This window comes from Peromyscus leucopus, chromosome 8a, assembly GCF_004664715.2.
Source record: "Peromyscus leucopus breed LL Stock chromosome 8a, UCI_PerLeu_2.1, whole genome shotgun sequence".
In the NCBI taxonomy this organism is placed as follows: domain Eukaryota; kingdom Metazoa; phylum Chordata; class Mammalia; order Rodentia; family Cricetidae; genus Peromyscus; species Peromyscus leucopus.
In genome coordinates, this window is record NC_051085.1 from 48,518,345 (window position 1) to 48,535,266 (window position 16,922).

At 53.4% G+C, this 16,922-nt stretch overlaps 1 protein-coding gene across 3 annotated transcripts in view; it reads left to right on the forward strand.

Annotated features, from left to right (window-relative positions):
- Positions 1 to 16,922, forward strand: part of Tmem181 (transmembrane protein 181) — a 91,631-nt gene that overhangs the window by 39,926 nt on the left and 34,783 nt on the right. The window contains exon 1 of one of the 3 annotated variants that reach the window (XM_028860313.2): positions 8,517 to 8,651. The exons of the other annotated variants lie outside the window; for them this stretch is intronic. Within the exon in view, the coding sequence (XP_028716146.1) occupies positions 8,644 to 8,651 (8 nt within the window). The 5' untranslated portion in view covers positions 8,517 to 8,643. Of the gene's footprint in view, positions 1 to 8,516; positions 8,652 to 16,922 lie in introns of those variants that run through there. 3 annotated transcript variants of the gene reach the window in all.

Below are 16,922 nucleotides of genomic sequence, written 5' to 3' on the forward strand. Positions count from 1 at the left end.
ACTGCTCCTGAGCCCAAGTGTCACCCAGGGAAGTTGGCTGCCTGTGCCTCTTTCCATGGGCCATCTGCACAGACACCCCGCCCCTGCCAGTCCCAGTGAATGTCTAAGCACACACCTTGTGCGTCCCTTCCAGACCTTGCCCTGTGTTCTGAGGCTCTGACCCTGAAGTGGGACCCACTTAGAACTCCTGTCCCTGCTACAGTGACTCCTGTGCCTCATCGCGCCCTCCGCCTCTGTATGACTTCATAGACTCTCTGGCAAGGTTTCCTTGTTACTTTGCGAATGAAAGTGGTCCCCTCATTTGCTTCAAGCAAACAGGATCATCAAACACCTTGTAGGGGAATCAAACCCCCTGTAAGAGGCCTGGGGATGCTCCTGTGTGTGTGAGTTGTACGTGTTACAGAAAGACTTTATGCAGGGTGCTGTGTGAATCGAGGGGTTACAGTATTGGAACCAGGCACTAAGAACTCTTATCACCTGTCTGGAAGCTTCCAGATCAACGCGAGAGGCTGGGCAGAGGTTCTCTGAAGCTAGAGGTGAACAGTCCTTAGTACCACAGTAACTCTGATCTAGGCCTCTGGACTGCCCTGAGTCTTTCCAGCCTTCTGAGTGTCCCTCTCTTCTGTCTGCATGGACAGTGTACGTGCTAGTTAGCTCAGCTTCAGACTTTGAGCTGTTCTTAATGAACGATACGTAGGATCCAAACATAGCACACTCAGTGGGACTGAAATGTAAGTTCCAGCTCAAGCGAAGCTTCCATCTCTCGTTCACTGTGCTCACTGACTGAGGAGAGCAGTGATGTCCATGTCGGCCTCCACAGGGCGGGAGGGGAAGAGGACTGCTGCAGGCCCTCGGAATGCCTCGCCTGGCCCACTGCGTGTGAACAGAGGGTTTTCGGTGTTTAGAGTTTGTAAGGAACCATTTTTGGAATACAGGAAAGAAGTTCCTTGATCCAACTGTTGTAAATGTAACCAAGTCCTGTGTCACACTGGGATGGACACCAGAGGACATGTGCTGGCGCAGAAACCTGAACATTGGGTAGCTTCTCCAGGCAGGGGGGGGTTCTCCAGCTCAGCGGGTTTCTCCAGTCAGGTGGAGGGGTTCTCATACAGGGGGGGCTTCTCCAGCTCAGGAGGGTGTTCTCCAGCTCACGGAGGGGTATCTCCAGTGCAGGAGGGCGTTCTCCATGTCGGGGTTCTCCGCTCAGGGGGGCGTTCTCAGCTCAGGCGAGGGGGTTCTCCAGTTCAGGAGGGTTCTCCAGCACGGTGGGAGGGTTTCTCTAGCTCAGGAGGGGTTCTCCAGCACAGGGCAGAGGGGGTTCTTCCAGCGCAGGAGGGTCTCCAGCCAGGAGGTATCTGCTAGAACAGGAGAGGGTTCTCCAGCAAGGAGGGGTTCTCCGCACAGGAGAGGGGCTCTCTAGAACAGGAATGGTCTCCAACACAGAGCAAGGGTCTCTAAACAGGAGGGGGCAGGGTTCTCCAGCCATTAAGAGGATTTCTCCAGCACAGGAGGGGGTCTCCAGCAACAGGGAGGGGTTTCTCCAGTCGGCGAGGGTTCTCCACTCAGGAGGTTCTCAGCTCAGGAGGGTTTCAGCTCAGCAGGGCTTCTCCAGCCGGAGGCTTTCAGCTCAGGAGGGGTCTCCAAGCTCAGGAGGGTTCTCCAGCGCAGGAGAGCGGTTCTCCAGCGCAGAGGGGTTCTCCAGCAAGGAGGTTCTCAGCGCAGGAGGGTCTCAGCTCAGGAGGGGTCTCCACGCAGGAGGGGTTCTCCAGCACCAGAGGGAGTTCTCCAAGCACAGGAGGGGAAGTCAGCGCCAAGAGTGGGCTTCTCCCAGCACAAAGGATGGGTTCTCCGCAGCAAGGAGCGGTCTCCAGCGCAGGGAGCGGGTTCTTCAGCACAGACAAGGGTTCTACCTAGACACGGAAAGGGGTTCTCCAGCCACAGAAGGGTTCTCTAGAACAGAAGGGTTCTCCAGCGCAGACGGAGGGGTTTCCGTTAGAACAGGAGGGTTCTCCGCACAAGAGGGTTTTTCCAGCACAGGGAGGGGTTCTCCATGCAGGCAGAGAGTTCTCTAGCACCAGGAGGGGTCTCCAGCACTGTAAAGGGCCTTCCTAGACAGAAGGCAGCTTCCCCACTAGGAGGGGTTCTCAGCGCAGGGGCGGTTCTACCGCACAGAAGGGTTCTCCTAGAACAGGAAGGGGTTCTCCAGCAGGGTTCTCTAAACAGAAGGCTCTCTTAACTCAGGAGGGGTTCCTCCAGCCAGGGAAGGTTCCTCCACACAGTGAGCGGAGATGCTCCCTGAGCCGTAAACTTGCAATGCAGGGGTCTGTTGCAAGCACCACACCACACACCCGGGGCCTCACACTAAACCCAGGCGGCCTCACATAACCAGGCCACACTTAACCCAGGAGCTCACACTAACCCAGGGGGCTCACACTAACCCAGGGGGCTCACACTAACCCAGGGGGCTCACATCAACCCAGGCTCACACTAACCCAGGCTTCACACTAACCCAGGGCTCACACTCAACCCAGTGCTCACAACTAAACCCAGGGGCTCACACTAACCCGGGGCTTCATATCCGGCATGGAAGTCACTACCTGCAGGAGACCCCGGCTCTGCTGTCCAGTATTCACCCCAGTGCTCTGCACCTCAAGCATGGACTTCCAAACCCATGAAGAAACATCTTAGCTCAAAGTTGTGCACCCTGAATTTCACAGAGCTGGGGAGGAACCCGGGCCCCAAGCATGCTAGGTAGGCACCCTACTACTGAACTACAGCCCCGGGTCACCCCTTTGACAGATACTGGACAGATGGCTCCCCTGTGTAGAATGCAGGTCTCTATGATGTAATGGAGCACCCCAACAATCCACAGCCCCCAGGACGGTGGCTTGCGTGGAGGTAGGGTCATCACCCCTCTGCTGTGCGTGAGCAGGCGCCTGTTGGGCCCTGGCTGGGCCTCCTTTTCTGAAAAACTTTTCAGTTCTGCCCAATGCCACTGAGGCAGCAGGAGGTGAATATGTAGGCTGGGTGTGAAAACATACTCCCCCGGGACTTGAGCCTTCAGGGACCCACAGTACCCATCACCTCAGACTGCCACAGCCAGGGCTGTGCTGCAGTGCGTCCATCCGGGGCCTGTCCTGATCCTGTAGGAGCCGCACGATCATCAGACCTCTTGCCTGGTGCTTCAGTCAGGTTTAATTATTTCTGTGAGGGCCCTGGAGTGAACACAGTATTTATTTTCTTACTCCTGGCCTTGAATTTATGGTCGTTCTGCCTCAACTTCCCCAGTGCTGGAGTCATGGGCACAGAGATGCCGCCTTGGGTTTTCTTTCTTTTTTTAAATATTGTTTTTATTTATTTTGATTATTATTTTTATTTGTTTTTAGGTAGAATCTTACTATGTAGCCCTGGCTGGCCTGGAACTCACCATGTAGACCAGGTTGGCCTCAAACTCAGAGATCTGCCTGCCTCTGCCTTCCACATGCTAGGTGTTTTTATTTTTGAAGTGTGTGTGTGGCGGGGTAAGTGTGTGGTGTATGTGTGCAGGTGTGGTGTATGTGTAAGTGTGTGGTGTATATGTGTGTGTGGTGTATGTGTGTAGGTGTGATGTATGTGTAAATGTGTGGTGTATTGTGTGGGTGTGGTGTATGTGTAAGTATGTGGTATATGTGTGTGTGGTGTATTGTACAGATGTGGTATATGTGTAAGTGTGTGGTGTATATGTGGTAGGTGTGTATGTGTGAGTGTGTGGTATATGTGTGCAGGTGTGGTGTGAGTGTGTGGTGTGTGTGTGCAGGTGTGGTGTATGTGTGAGTGTGTGGTGTATGTGTGAGTGTGTGGTGTGTGTGCACAGGTGTGGTGTATGTGAGTGTGTGGTGTATGTGTGAGTGTGTGGTGTATGTGTGAGTGTGTGGTGTGTGTGTGCGGGTGTGGTGTATGTGTGCGGGTGTGGTGTATGTGTGAGTGTGTGGTGTGTGTGTGCAGGTGTATGTGTGAGTGTGTGGTGTGTGTGTGCAGGTGTGGTGTATGTGTGAGTGTGTGGTGTATGTGTGCAGGTGTGGTGTATGTGTGAGTGTGTGGTGTATGTGTGAGTGTGTGGTGTGTGTGTGCAGGTGTGGTGTATGTGTGTGTGTGGTGTGTGTGTGTGGGTGTGGTGTATGTGTGAGTGTGTGGTGTGTGTGTACGGGTGTGGTATATGTGTGAGTGTGTGGTGTATGTGTGTGGGTGTGGTGTGTATGTGTGAGTGTGTGGTGTATGTGTGAGTGTGTGGTGTGTGTGTGCGGGTGTGTGCACCCATGCATGTACACAGAAGCCACAGGAGGACTTTGCTGTCCTCTTCGCTCACTGATCTTACTCCCTTGACACAGGATCGCTCAGTGAACCACAGCCCCGGCGATCCCCACCTCTGCGCCCCACAGAGCCGGGGTTACAGGGCTGCCTACATGGTCTCGCCTGGCTTTTTTTTTTTAACTAATTTTTTTACTCAAAAATTTTTTTTATATGTTGTCCCCTTCCCCCTGGACCCCCACCTCCCTAACCACCCAACTTTTTGTTCTTTCTTACCTGGCTTTTTATGTGGGTGACGTGGGTGCTGGGATCCAAACTCAAGCACTCACGTGCGCACCCTAGGTACTCTTACCCACTGAGACTTCTCTCCGGCTCCCCCACCCCCCCCTCTCTCCAGTATCTCTCACTGGCGATCACCCACCGACCACCATCGCTGCCCGCCTGGCTTGTCCGTGTGCCCCAGGAATCCACCTGTCTCTCAGAGCTGAGATCACAAGCATACAACCACCATGCCTGACTGCTCATTGTGGATTCATTCTGGGGGGTTGAATCCAGCTCCTCATGCTTGTGTGACAAACACTTGATCAACGGAATCATCAGCGCAACCCCCGAGGCTCTTTCTAAAATCACCACTATCTCATAGTCTCTCTTTTCCTATCCTGGTGTCTTAATAATATCAAGAATGCCCCCATAACTGAAAATTACTTGACTATGATCCAGATGAGCAATGTATGAAAAGTAATTCTAACAAACAGATGCATTTGAACCATAATACCCTTCTAGGAAAGGGCATGGGGGGGGGCAACTCTCCCCAGGCCCTTACCTTAGGTCCTATGTGCAGGTGGACATCTCTAATATCACCACTTACAGTCCAGGTCCACTCTCTGAAGCCCCCCAGGTTTGTTGGGCCAGGTACCTCATCCTCCCCTACCCTGTGTGTCCTTGAGTTGTTTGGTTTAGTCCAGAGCCAGGAAAGCAAGGAAAAGCCCCCGCCCCTGCCCCGCCCCCGATTTTTGTGTTCAAGGCCAAAGCAGAGGATTTCTTTCTGACCCTGTGTCCTGTAGCTGGGCAGATCCATCCTGTGCCTAGGACTGGCCCTCCTCAGCCTTCCCTACCTCGGCACTCAGCCGTTGATGGAACATTATGATCTAAGTGAGCAGCCTCTGGTTTGTTACAAAGACATGGGGTGAGCTGAGGACCGATCACCCGCCCGCCAGAAGCCCAGGTACTCAAGCCTGCTGGCTCTGGCTCTCACTCCCTCTCTCCTCCCACCAGAGACCCCCCCCCTGGTTGGGAGTGCTGCCCCTGTAATGTGGGGGGCAGTGGGAGCCAGCGGCTGCTCCCTGTCTTGCTCTGCTCCTTGTAGAATGAAGAGATAAACAGAACTTGGAAAGAATGGGGAAGCTATGCTGACTCTTATCTCCATACGCCCACGTGGCCTGCAAAGAGCCCCTTCAGCCCTTTGCTCTGGGGCAGCACACCAAGCAGCGCCCACTGGGCTTCCCCACCAAACCTCTGCAGGATTCCAAGAGAGGGTTTTAATCTCTGAGCGACACTAACTGTGTTATTGCTTCCCCCCCCCCCCCGTTGTCCCTCAATTTGCGACCGCAGTGATAATTCTAGGCTGCTGTCCCATGCTGTCAGAGGGGGGCTAGGGTTTTATTAAATTCTGGGAAGAGCAGGTCGACCTCTGCCTGGTCTTCTTCTGTCTAGACTGGAAGCTTCTGCGGGTAGCCAGCTGCTGTGTCCTCCTGCAGGGGACTTCTTCCCCCATGGCAGTGAGATGGGAGCTTTGCCATAGTCCCCAGCATTTAGAGCCATGTCCATACCAGGGATTAGCGGCAACTCACCACCACTGTCTGTAGGGAAGGCCCTGAAGCATTCATGACTGTTGGTTTTGAGTTTACTTTTAGCCAAAAAAAGAAGGAAGGAAGGGAGGGAGGGAGGAGGGAGGAGGGAGGGAGGGAGAAAGGAAGGAAGGAAGGAAGGAAGGAAGGAAGGAAGGAAGGAAGGAAGGAGAGAAAGAAAGGGGGAAAAAAGGAGCATTTCTTACCAAGATACAGAGAGTATCCACAGAACCTGAGCCCGGAGATGGAGCTGGCCCCCAGGAAGAGCTTGGGTTGATTAACAAACTTGCTGTGTTGGAGTCCTGGAGGGAGCCCTACAAAGAGCCCGTTCCTGAGCTGCACTTCAGATCTGGTTTACCTGCGTTGGGGTCTCTAAAAGCTCCCCCAGATGACCTCGCTTTGGCACATTTCGTGACCCGAGGTCCGAAGCTAATCTGCTCTTCTGCCCCTTTGCTTCAGCGCCCCCAATCTTGGATAAGGACGAGGACTCCCTACACGTGCACAGGCTGCCTGCTCCGTAGGAGGAATTCACCCTCAGGCAGACACTCACTGAGGTTACCAAGGAGACAAGGTCACCACCTGCAGCCGGAGCCCCAAGAAAGCCCAAAGGACCGCTAGTCACTCCCAGACGTCTCATTTCGCACTTTCAGAACAACCTCCATTTCTTAGTGCTGGATCCTGTCGGCCAGTGCCTCAGATCTAGCCTTGCTCAGACGCATGCTGTTCCTGTGCTGACTTTCCACCTCGGTCCTCTCTCCACTCTGCTTCCCTGGTCCTAGTGAAAACTCTCATGGTCCCAGCCTCTGCCACCACAGACCCCGCGGCCCATCAGTGCTGGCAGGGGAGGCTCATTCATCACTCATGGGCTGCCCAGTGCCTGCAGGCACCGGCCCCAAGTTGTTTGCATGGGATGAATAGTCACCGGATGTGTAGGCTAGACCTTAACCCATGGGCAACAGGTGATGGATAGGGTAGAGCCTAGAGACGGTTCTGGACTCGGCTGGCAGTTTCTCTGGCACTATCTTGTAGACCAAACAATTCACTGTGTGTGGTGAAGCTTCTAGCTCCCTCACACCCTTCCGGCGTTCTCTGTTCTTGATGAAATTACCACGGAGACTACTGTCCCTAGTTCTGTTCTTGAGGGAACCAAGCTAAGGACTTTTTTTTTTTTTTAATGTTAAGACAGGTTTGCCTGGTAACTCACAGAAACAACCAACAATAAAAACCAGGGGCCGGGGCTGGAAAGATGGCTCAGCGGTTAAGAGCACTAGCTGTTCGTCCGGAGGTCCTGAGTTCAATTCCCAGCAACCACAACCATCTCACAACCATCTGTAATGAGATCTGGCGCCCTCTTCTGGCATGCAGGCAGAACACTGTATACATAATAAATAAATAAATCTGAAAAAAAAAAGATACCAACAACAACAACAACAAAAATGTCAAACCAGAGACTTAAAAAACAAAACAAAACAACAACAAAAAAAAAACACAAAACAAAACAGGGGCCGGGGTGTGATTTGCTGTCACGCTTTGCCTGCATCTGAGGGGGTCTCCAGGACATGGGACTTTCAGTGCTTATAACTATGAAAAGTCTCAGGTCAAGCGGGGCCGCTAGCGCACCCTCGTCAGAAGGTGAGAGCACCCACTGGCCCCTGCCTTCTTGTCTCTGACCCCAGGAGCAGGCTTCCCCAGTTCTCTCAGTTGTAGAAAGCAGGCTGGTGCACTGCTAGTCAGTCCGCAAGTCCCCCTGAATCATTTGGTTAATGCTCATGTGCAGTCTTCTGTGCCAGGCTGTCAAATCTTGGAAAGAGGGGCACCTAAAATGTGGCAACATCGGGGATGGTGGTGGAATGGCACCGTTCAGATATGGGAATAACATCCGTTTCACTCATAGATTGGGCTTGATGCGTCCCAAAGTCCTGCCTCGCTGAAGACCAGAAAGGTGAAGGGAGATAACGGAGGCAGAAGAGTTACCCTGAGTCCTGCAGGCGGGAGGGTGAGAGGCTGCCCTGGGCATGCTCGTCTCCCTCAGCTTCGGGGTTGTGTGTACCAGAAACCCGCGGGCCTTGGTTTTAATGGTTGCTGGAGAGACACAACAGCGTGGCACGTGTTAACGACGCCTTGATACAGTAGCAAACTTTGGAGAGATGCTAATGGTTCCTTAGATACTTCCTCTCACCCTCGGAGATGCAGAAAAGAGGAAGCAGCCACGATGAGCGTTTGGGGACTTGGACGAGGCCTCCGGGCTCCGGGCTCTTCGGTGGTTTTTGGCCTCGGACCTGGGATATCCGTGACGATCACCCACGTGACAGGTGTCCGGCGGAGTGCTGCAGGAGGCCGCTCCGCCCTGCCCGGCCGCCGCTTCCGCGCACGTGACTGCGCGTCGCGCTCTGATGCGTTTTCCGCGGCCGGCTGCTCGGCCTCGCGGGTGGCTCCGGCTGCGGCTGCCGCGGGACGCCGGGCGGGCTCGGGACGCGCCGGCGGGGACCGAGGGCCCCGGGGCTCCGAGATGGAACCGTGAGTGGCGGGCCGTGGCTTGGGCATGGGTCCCGGGGTCTGGAGTTGGGGTCCCCGGCTCGTGCGCGCGCGCCGCGGGGCTCCGGGGCGCGAAAGGGTCTCGGCGGGGACTGGGCGGGGGAGGGCTGGTCCGTAGCTGCTCCGCGTCCGGAGTCGGTGACGATGCCCCCCCCCCCGGCTCGCACACCCGCCAGCTGGAGCTGGACCCTCCCTCCCCCCCAGCTGCGATCGGGGTCCTCAGCTGCCCCAGACGCGCTGCTTGGTGGCGCTTGGTGACGTGGGCACGCTGGAGCTGGTACAGCCTCGTTAGATCTCTCGGGTGCGCTGAGTTTTTACGAGTTTTACAATCTGCTGACTTTGGGGCCCGAGTCGCTCTGTAAAGTGTGGAGATTTTTTAACGAGGAAAACCCGAACCCCAGGGACGCCATCCCTAAAGCTGCTGTGGACGCAGCTGTCGCCTGGGCGTGCACCGAGGTAGCGGTGAGGGAGAACCCGGAGTCGTGGAGGTTGAAAGGTGGCCTGGGGCGACCGGGTGCCATGCTAAGGCTCATTTGGGGTTCTGGAGGCAGCTGGGTAACTCGGGGAGCGTTTTCTCGATGCAAGAAGAGTCCACGGTGGAAAGATATCTTTCCTCTTACTTCCTTGGAAGTTTGACTTGCCTCACTTCAGCCCGTGGAGGAAATCCTGACTCAGGTGGGTCAGAGGCAGGCTGGAGGTGAGTTAGCGCCGGGCCTCCGCACAGCTGCAGGGACGGCACTCCAAGGTGGTCTTCCTCGCCTCTTAGGAACGGTGCCTTCCTTCAGGAGTTACGGCTCTGTAGCACAGTGGCAGCTGCATGCTTCGGGGGTGTTCTTACAGGCCTGGAGCTGCGTGGCAGTACCGAGTCCCTGTCCTTAGTTCTTTCCAAGGGGGGAATACCGAGGCGGAGGATGTGAGAGAGTTGGCCCATGACCAGATCTGAAACCCAAGAGTCTATACCGTGTTACAGAACAAGGAACTAGACCAGAGGGAAGCCATTACTAGAGAAAGGTCGCTTGGGGGGGGGGGGGCTGCAGAATGCAGCTTTGTAAGGATTTGCCACCTACAGTGTGGCAGCCTGGACATTTGCTATCTGGGAAGCAGGACTTGGGCTCTGATGGGCAAGAGAGTAAGGGTGGTGTGTATCCCTTAGGGTAATTTTTTTTTTCCTGAAACAAAATGATGTCTAAAACTTAAAGAAAACTCCCGTGGCTCCTCCCCAACCCTTACTGTGTTACTTTATACCCATTGTTATTTTATGGGCTTCTCACCACCACCCTCCCATAGGGGAGTTATTCTCATTACTGCTACAAATCAGGAAAAGGAAACGGGTGTACAGGAGTCAGCCGGTGTCTGGCTAACTCTTAAGTCTCCTTGAGATGGTAGCTTCCATGGGCAGACTCCAGAGCCCACGTTCTTGACAGCAGACAGCAGCAGATGAGTGCCCAGTCAAGGGTGTCTGGGATTAAGGATCCATCCTCCCGGCAACTTTGGGCCCCTGTTTCCTGGGTGCTACAGTTTAGGAACCAGCATCCTAGAGAGGCAGAGCGGGTCACCCCAGGTCACCCTGCTGACCATGGTGGAGAGGCTTTCCTGCCTGGGATCTGGACTGGACAACCTGGCACTGGTCTAGTGCGTGGTCTCCTTGGGTCCCACGTGGCCTGTGTGATCCGTGTCCGGCCTGCTTCCTCCTCCTGTTTGGTTTGGGAAGGTGCTCGATGACCTAACCAGCATGTATCCGGGTGTGGGCCACTGGGCTTGTGGCCCAGGAAGAACATACTCGAACTCATGCTTCTTTAGGGGGCCTAGATCTTCGTTTGCTGAAATGTGCACAGTTGTTTGGTCTTGAATGGCCACATAACGCCCCTTTGGAAGTCTGTTCAATGGTTTGCAGGCTATTCACCGTAGCTGATTCAAGTTTCAACCTCCAGGTTCCCTCCTCAGAGTTTCCTGTCGGGTGCCGCTTATTTAAAAGGTGAAGATGGTAAGGGACTGTAAGGAATGTGAGGGGTTGGTGGACCCCCTTCCCAAAGCCAGCCCCTCACATGCTGGGTGTGCATCGTAGGTTCAGATCCCACCTCCACCTCCTGCTGCCCCGACCACACCCCCCATTTCCCCTTATACTAAATGGCCTGGTATTACCTGTGCCCCAGGGGAGCTCCCCAGGTGGCTAGCCTGGTGTCAAGTAGGTACACAGGAAATGCCAATTTTTCCCTCTCAGTGGCTGGGGCTAAAAGAGCAGAGACTTTTTACACAGTGGATCTTCAGAGATACTCTACCAGGGTCTAAATTTTGTTTTTTCAAAGTAAAGAGAAAAGCTGGCCATGTAGAACATTCCCGGGGGGGAGGGGTCTGGTCATGAGTGGGAGGCTAAGGCAAGAGGATTTTTTTAAACCTAGGTGTTTGAGTCTAGTCTGGGCAACAACTCAAAATCCTGCTTGAAAAAAATGTAGTAAGTTGTAGAGTAGCGTAGAACACGCAGAGGCAGGTGGATCTCTGGGTTTGAGGCCAGAGAGTTCTACATGGCAAGCTCCAGGCCAGCCAGGGCTACATGAGGAAGAAAACCAATAAATAAATTACACTACAATAAAAGAAATGCCCCCCTCCAGCGGAGAAGCAAATGGACATCTGATAACTACCATGATTCTCCCCACATCACTCCAGTCCTTTGTTTGGTAATTTCGCAACCTGTAACAACAACCTTAGAACTTCTAAGCACTCGGCTTATCCCTATCCTCAGAGGGGGAAAATGTCACTTGCATGGTAGAAAGTGGGGACCCAGGCTTGTGGGCACCAAGCCAGTACCTTGAGCCAAAGGAGAGATTGTTTTTATGCCAATTGTGGAAAAAAAAAATAGACTCAACTAAAATATGAAGGGGGCGATAGATTTAAAAACCCTTGCCCAGTGAAGTGGGGAGTCTGGGTAGCGGTTTGCCAAGTAGCAGACCGATCGTCCTGTGAGTATTCTTTTCAGTCTTTGTTTGCCATGTCTGAGTGTGTGTCTGCCTGAGTGTGTGTCCGCCCGATTGTGTGTCCGCCTGTGCAGGCGCCAGGCACTCGTGTGGAGGCTGCAGGTCAGCGCTGACTGTTTCCCTCAGTCACTCCCCACCTTACTTTTTGAGATGGTCTCTCACTGAAGGTGCAGCTCACAGATTTGGCTAGAATGGCTGGCCAGTGAACTCCAGAAATTCCCCTACGTTTGCCTCCCCAGTGCTGGGATTTTAAGTGTATGCCATGCTGTGCATGGATTTATGTGTCAATGCTGGGATTATAAGTGTGTAGCATGCTGTGCATGGATTTATGTGTCAGTGCTGGGATTATAAGTGTGTGCATGCTGTCATTTTTTTGTTTTTTTTTCTGTGCATGGATTTATGTGTCAGTGCTGGGATTATAAGTGTGTGGCATGCTGTGCATGGATTTATGTGTCAGTGCTGGGATTATAAGTGTGTGGCATGCTGTGCATGGATTTATGTGTCAGTGCTGGGATTATAAGTGTGTGGCATGCTGTGCATGGATTTATGTGTCCATGCTGGGATTATAAGTGTGTGGCATGCTGTGCATGGATTTATGTGTCCATGCTGGGATTATAAGTATGTGGCATGCTGTGCATGGATTTATGTGTCAATGCTGGGATTATAAGTGTGTAGCATGCTGTGCATGGATTTATGTGTCCATGCTGGGATTATAAGTGTGTGGCATGCTGTGCATGGATTTATGTGTCAGTGCTGGGATTATAAGTGTGTAGCATGCTGTGCATGGATTTATGTGTCAGTGCTGGGATTATAAGTGTGTGGCATGCTGTGCATGGATTTATGTGTCGGTGCCAGGGGCCCCAACTCAGTGTCTCATGGCAGGTATGGCAGGTACTCTACCACCCAAGCCACCTCCCCAGGCCTGTAACCGGTCTTCTCCACTGTTCCAGTGGCTTGAAGAGACGAGTCTTGGGAGCAAACTTGCTTCCTTTTAGGTGATGCTTTGGGCTGTCGTAATAAAGGTGGTGATGGTTGGCATGGGTTTTCCCTCTGGGTAAAGTGTAATGTAGCAGGCTTGCTTTTGGAAGTCACGACACGGAGACTTATTATTAGTTATGAATGCTCGGCCTTAGCTTAGACTTGTTTCTTGCTAGCTCTTATGACTTCACTTTTTTCTCGTCATCTACGTTTTGCCTCGGGGCTCTTTACCTTTCTTTCCTTCTATATATCTTACTTTTCACTGCTTCTTGTATCTAGCCAGCAGCTGCCTGGCTTCTGGCCGTGGGCATGTCCTTCTCTTTCTCCTCTGTTCTTCTCTCTTCCGCTTGCCAGCCCGGCCGGTCCCTCTCCTGCCTAGCTACTGGCGGTTCAGCTTGTTATTAGACCATTCAGGTGCCGTAGGCAGGCAAGGTGAAACAAATGCAACACATCCTTATACAATGAAACAAATGCAGCATAAACAAGTATACCACACCTTTACACAGTTAAAGGGATGGTCCACAACATAAACCAATGTAGCACGTCTTTGCATAATTAAATATTCCACGACAGCACAGCCAGCCCAGCAGCATGAAGAGGTGCTTTTCTCACCTTCTCTGCCCAACTAAGTCCTGCCTTGACTTACAGTCAGCCATCAGTTCTTGTCTCCCACACTCTCTGCCCACTGTTTTATGGACCGTGAGGGGCCTGTGTGGGAGAGAGAAGTGCTTAGTGGACATAATGTTGGCAGGGACTCGGAGGCACCCAGCCAGGCCAGTGGGGACCGGACTTTCCAGCTGGCCAAGCCGGGATGCTCCATGTGCCCGCTGAGCATGCGTGGCCCTTGAAGTTGTGGTGGACGGATGTTGGTCAGATGGCCTTTGGATCACAGTGACATGGAGCTGCTTTGCCTGCCTTCAGTGTAGAAGACAAAGCCAGCCACAGAGGCCGCTAAAAGGTGAACTGGGGGAAGATAGTTAGATCTTGCAGCTACAGTGGGTGATTGTTTATCATAGCAGAGAATGTAGTAGAACCCAGAGCAAGGAAAAGAGAAGACTCGAGCAGAGAAAGTAGAGACTGGGTACTCGGCAGTGATTAGACATTTATCATGCATAGGACACGTGACTGCGGTCCCCAGCCAGCTCTGGGCCACCGGGGAGGGTGGAGACGGGAGTGAGTAGTTATCACTTTCAGTAAAACCCCGAGACCCTGAGAGGTAGCCTGCTCTTCTGATAGTGGTTGGGTCTCTCGGGGCAGGAGAGGCACCTGGGAGCTGGCTCTAGCTGAAAAGTCGGTGGCAGTGGGATGCCTGTCACTGAGTCGGATGCTGGAAGCATGATCAGGTGCTGGGAGGTAAGGGGCTTTCGTGCCTGCGTGACTTAGTGTTTTGAGTTTCTGTTTGACTGGGACCTGGGGGAGGGTAGGCATACTCTTAGGAAGCATTTGGCTTTAATAGACTGTCTTGTGAAAAGTGGCTTAGCCTGCAGTAGGGATGTGATCTCAGTTTTCAGAAGTCACAGTGAAGCATGGCCAGGCTCAACCCAACAAGACCAGACCCCAGTGACCTTAAATGGCGTCTGTCTCGAAGTCTCCATACCAGACTGTTCATGGCATCTAGGATTCCGGCTTACCAGCTAGAAGGTGGAATGGCTAGGACCCGAAGTGAAGAAGGATGTAGGTGGAGCACGTGATGGCGAGGACCAGGGGATTGAGTTCAAACGACTCACATTGAGGTATCTGTTGGATCCCCAAGAGGATCGGACAAGTGGGCAGTTAAACAGGGGTGTGAAGTGGAGGGCTGGGTGGAGATGGATGAGGAGAAACCCCCTTACCTCCTGTCTTAGGCCTGAGACAAGCCGAGGAGTGGACAGAGACGAGGAGGAGACGCAGAGAGCAGCAAGGACCGCTGTGTCCCCAGTAGAGACCCTCGGTCACAGAGAGGCCCATAGCATCACTAGCCGATGTGCCCTACCCTCGGGAGGTGGTCATGGGTGTACGTATGAGGGGCAGCAGGGCGCCCACATTTCGGACGATGGCTGCAGCTGGGGTGCTGGTAGGCTTCCCTACGAAGGCATGTTGCATTTCTCTGGGAACTGTGGCTGTGGCACGTGAAATCGAGACTGACGTAGACAGAGCCCAGAGTCCATAGGGACGGACTGTTTCATTGCACTTGGGAGATCTCCCGAAGGCCCGTGGGCCCCAGCTTGGCCAGGATGGTAGGGCATGTTGGTGAGATCCCAAGTGGAAGAAGATGGACAGGAAAAAGGAAATCCAGCGCATGTGCAAGGAAGGACGGCAGAGACGTGGCAGGGGTCATAGGCGTCCTCTGCCCTGGTCAGCTGGCCGACAGATGTGTTTGACATGGCCTAGGGATAGAGGGGACTGGGGATCCCTTCCCGCTCCCTAGCTTCTCACCTCTGGCTTAACAGAACGGCATGCTTTCGTAATAAGTGTAGATGAGTTTATGTCTTCCTTGCTTTTCTGTTGCTATAGTAAAAAACCATGAGCAAGGCAATTTACAGAAGGATGGGTTTATCTGCACTCCCGGTTTCAGAGGGATAAAAAGGCCCTCACCATCATGGTGGGAAAGCATGGAACTGCAAGCTGAGAGCTCGAGTCTTAAACCACAAGGAGGGAGCAAAGAGACAACCCAGAATGGCATGTGACTTTGAAACCTCAAGGCCACACCCCCCCCCAGTGACATGCTTCCTCCAGCACGGCCACACCTCCTAACCTACCCAAACAGTGCCACCAACTGGGAACGGAGTCTGTGAGGGACGTCTCATTCAGACCGCCCAGTAGCTGAGTTTTGAGTGCCTACCCTGGGCCAAGCCCGTTGGCTGTGCAGGCCAGGTCATGTCTTGTCCCTAGGCACGAAGTCCCCTTTCGTAGTGGGGACGATGCGGCCAGCCATGAGAGATGGAGTACCGGAGGGATGCGTCATGAGGAGGTGGGAGCCTGAGCGTGGGGTGGGATCTGGGTGGCCTGGGAAGAGGAGGCTTCAGATCAGGGGGGCGGGGCAGTGTGTGTGAGTGCACGCGGCTGGAGTCTGGCTGGACTGTGTTGGGAAGCAAGCCTGATGCCTGGGTCTGGAGGCTGCTGTGTGGCAGCTTTGTGATCGGGGGGCAAAGGAACTGTCTCTGCCCCCGACTCCCACCACAGTGCTGGGGCTGAAGCCAGGGTGTCAGGTATGCTGGGCAAGCCTGCTGTTACTGCTGAGTTAGAGCCCGCCCCTCCCTAACCCGGCCAAGTCGACTCTCTTGTCTGTGAAACGGAGGTCCACAGAGTGCCACCTCCAGTGTCAGGATGCGCTGGAGTTGGTGACAGAGCACGTGCTGGGTGGTAGCCAGGGTGGGTCAGAATGTTGGGAAAGTACTTGGGGGAGCCCCCAGGAGGAGGTGAAACTCACCCCTGTGCTAGGAAGGTAGGCTCCTGAGCAGCTCTACCAACTGCAGAGGGTTGGACAGGCTCGTAGACTGGAAATGGAGAGGCCTTGGGAGCTAGGACTCACCTCTCCCTGAGTTCAATTCCCAGGCCCACCTAGTAGAAGGAGAGAACTGACCACCGCAGATTGTCCTCTGACCTTCATATGCACATTACGGCATCATGCACACCCTGCTGTGGATGACTGATTGATAAATAAAACGCTGATTGGCCAGTAGCCAGAGAGGAAGTGTAGGCGGGACAAAGAGGAGAGGTCTGGGAAGTGGAAGGCTGAGGAGGGAGACGATGTTAAGATACCGGTAAGCCACGAGCCACGTGGCAACTTATAGATTAATAGAAATGCGTTAATTTAAGATATAAGAACAGCTAGCTAGAAGCCTGAGCCATTAGACCAAACAGTTTGAATAACATAAGCATCTGTGTGTTTATTTTATAAGTGGGCTACGGGACTGCAGGGACTTAGTGGAACCAGGAGAAAAACTCTCCAGCGACAAACCCTGCCCCCGGTAAATTAATAAACATAATGAAAAATAAAAATGTAAAAGAAATGATAGAGGCAGGAAGTAGCAAATGAATGGAGGGTTTTTATTATTTATTTTGTCTTCCAGGGAGTTCGGCTTTAAGCCTCTTGACCGTGAGGTAATATAGGACTCCTGAGTAGAGAGATGCCTTGGGAAACACTATTTCAGAGTTGGGCAGGTGTGAGCAGAGAACCTTGGGCAGTTCCTGAAGGTGGGAAGGATGAGTAGAAAAGAGGCAGCCAGCTAGCATGAGGAGGAATCATGGTGTGTGGCATCCAGAATCCAGAATTTCAAGGTCATGGTAGCCAGAGTGGGAGGTGAGTGTGGCCGGGGCTGTA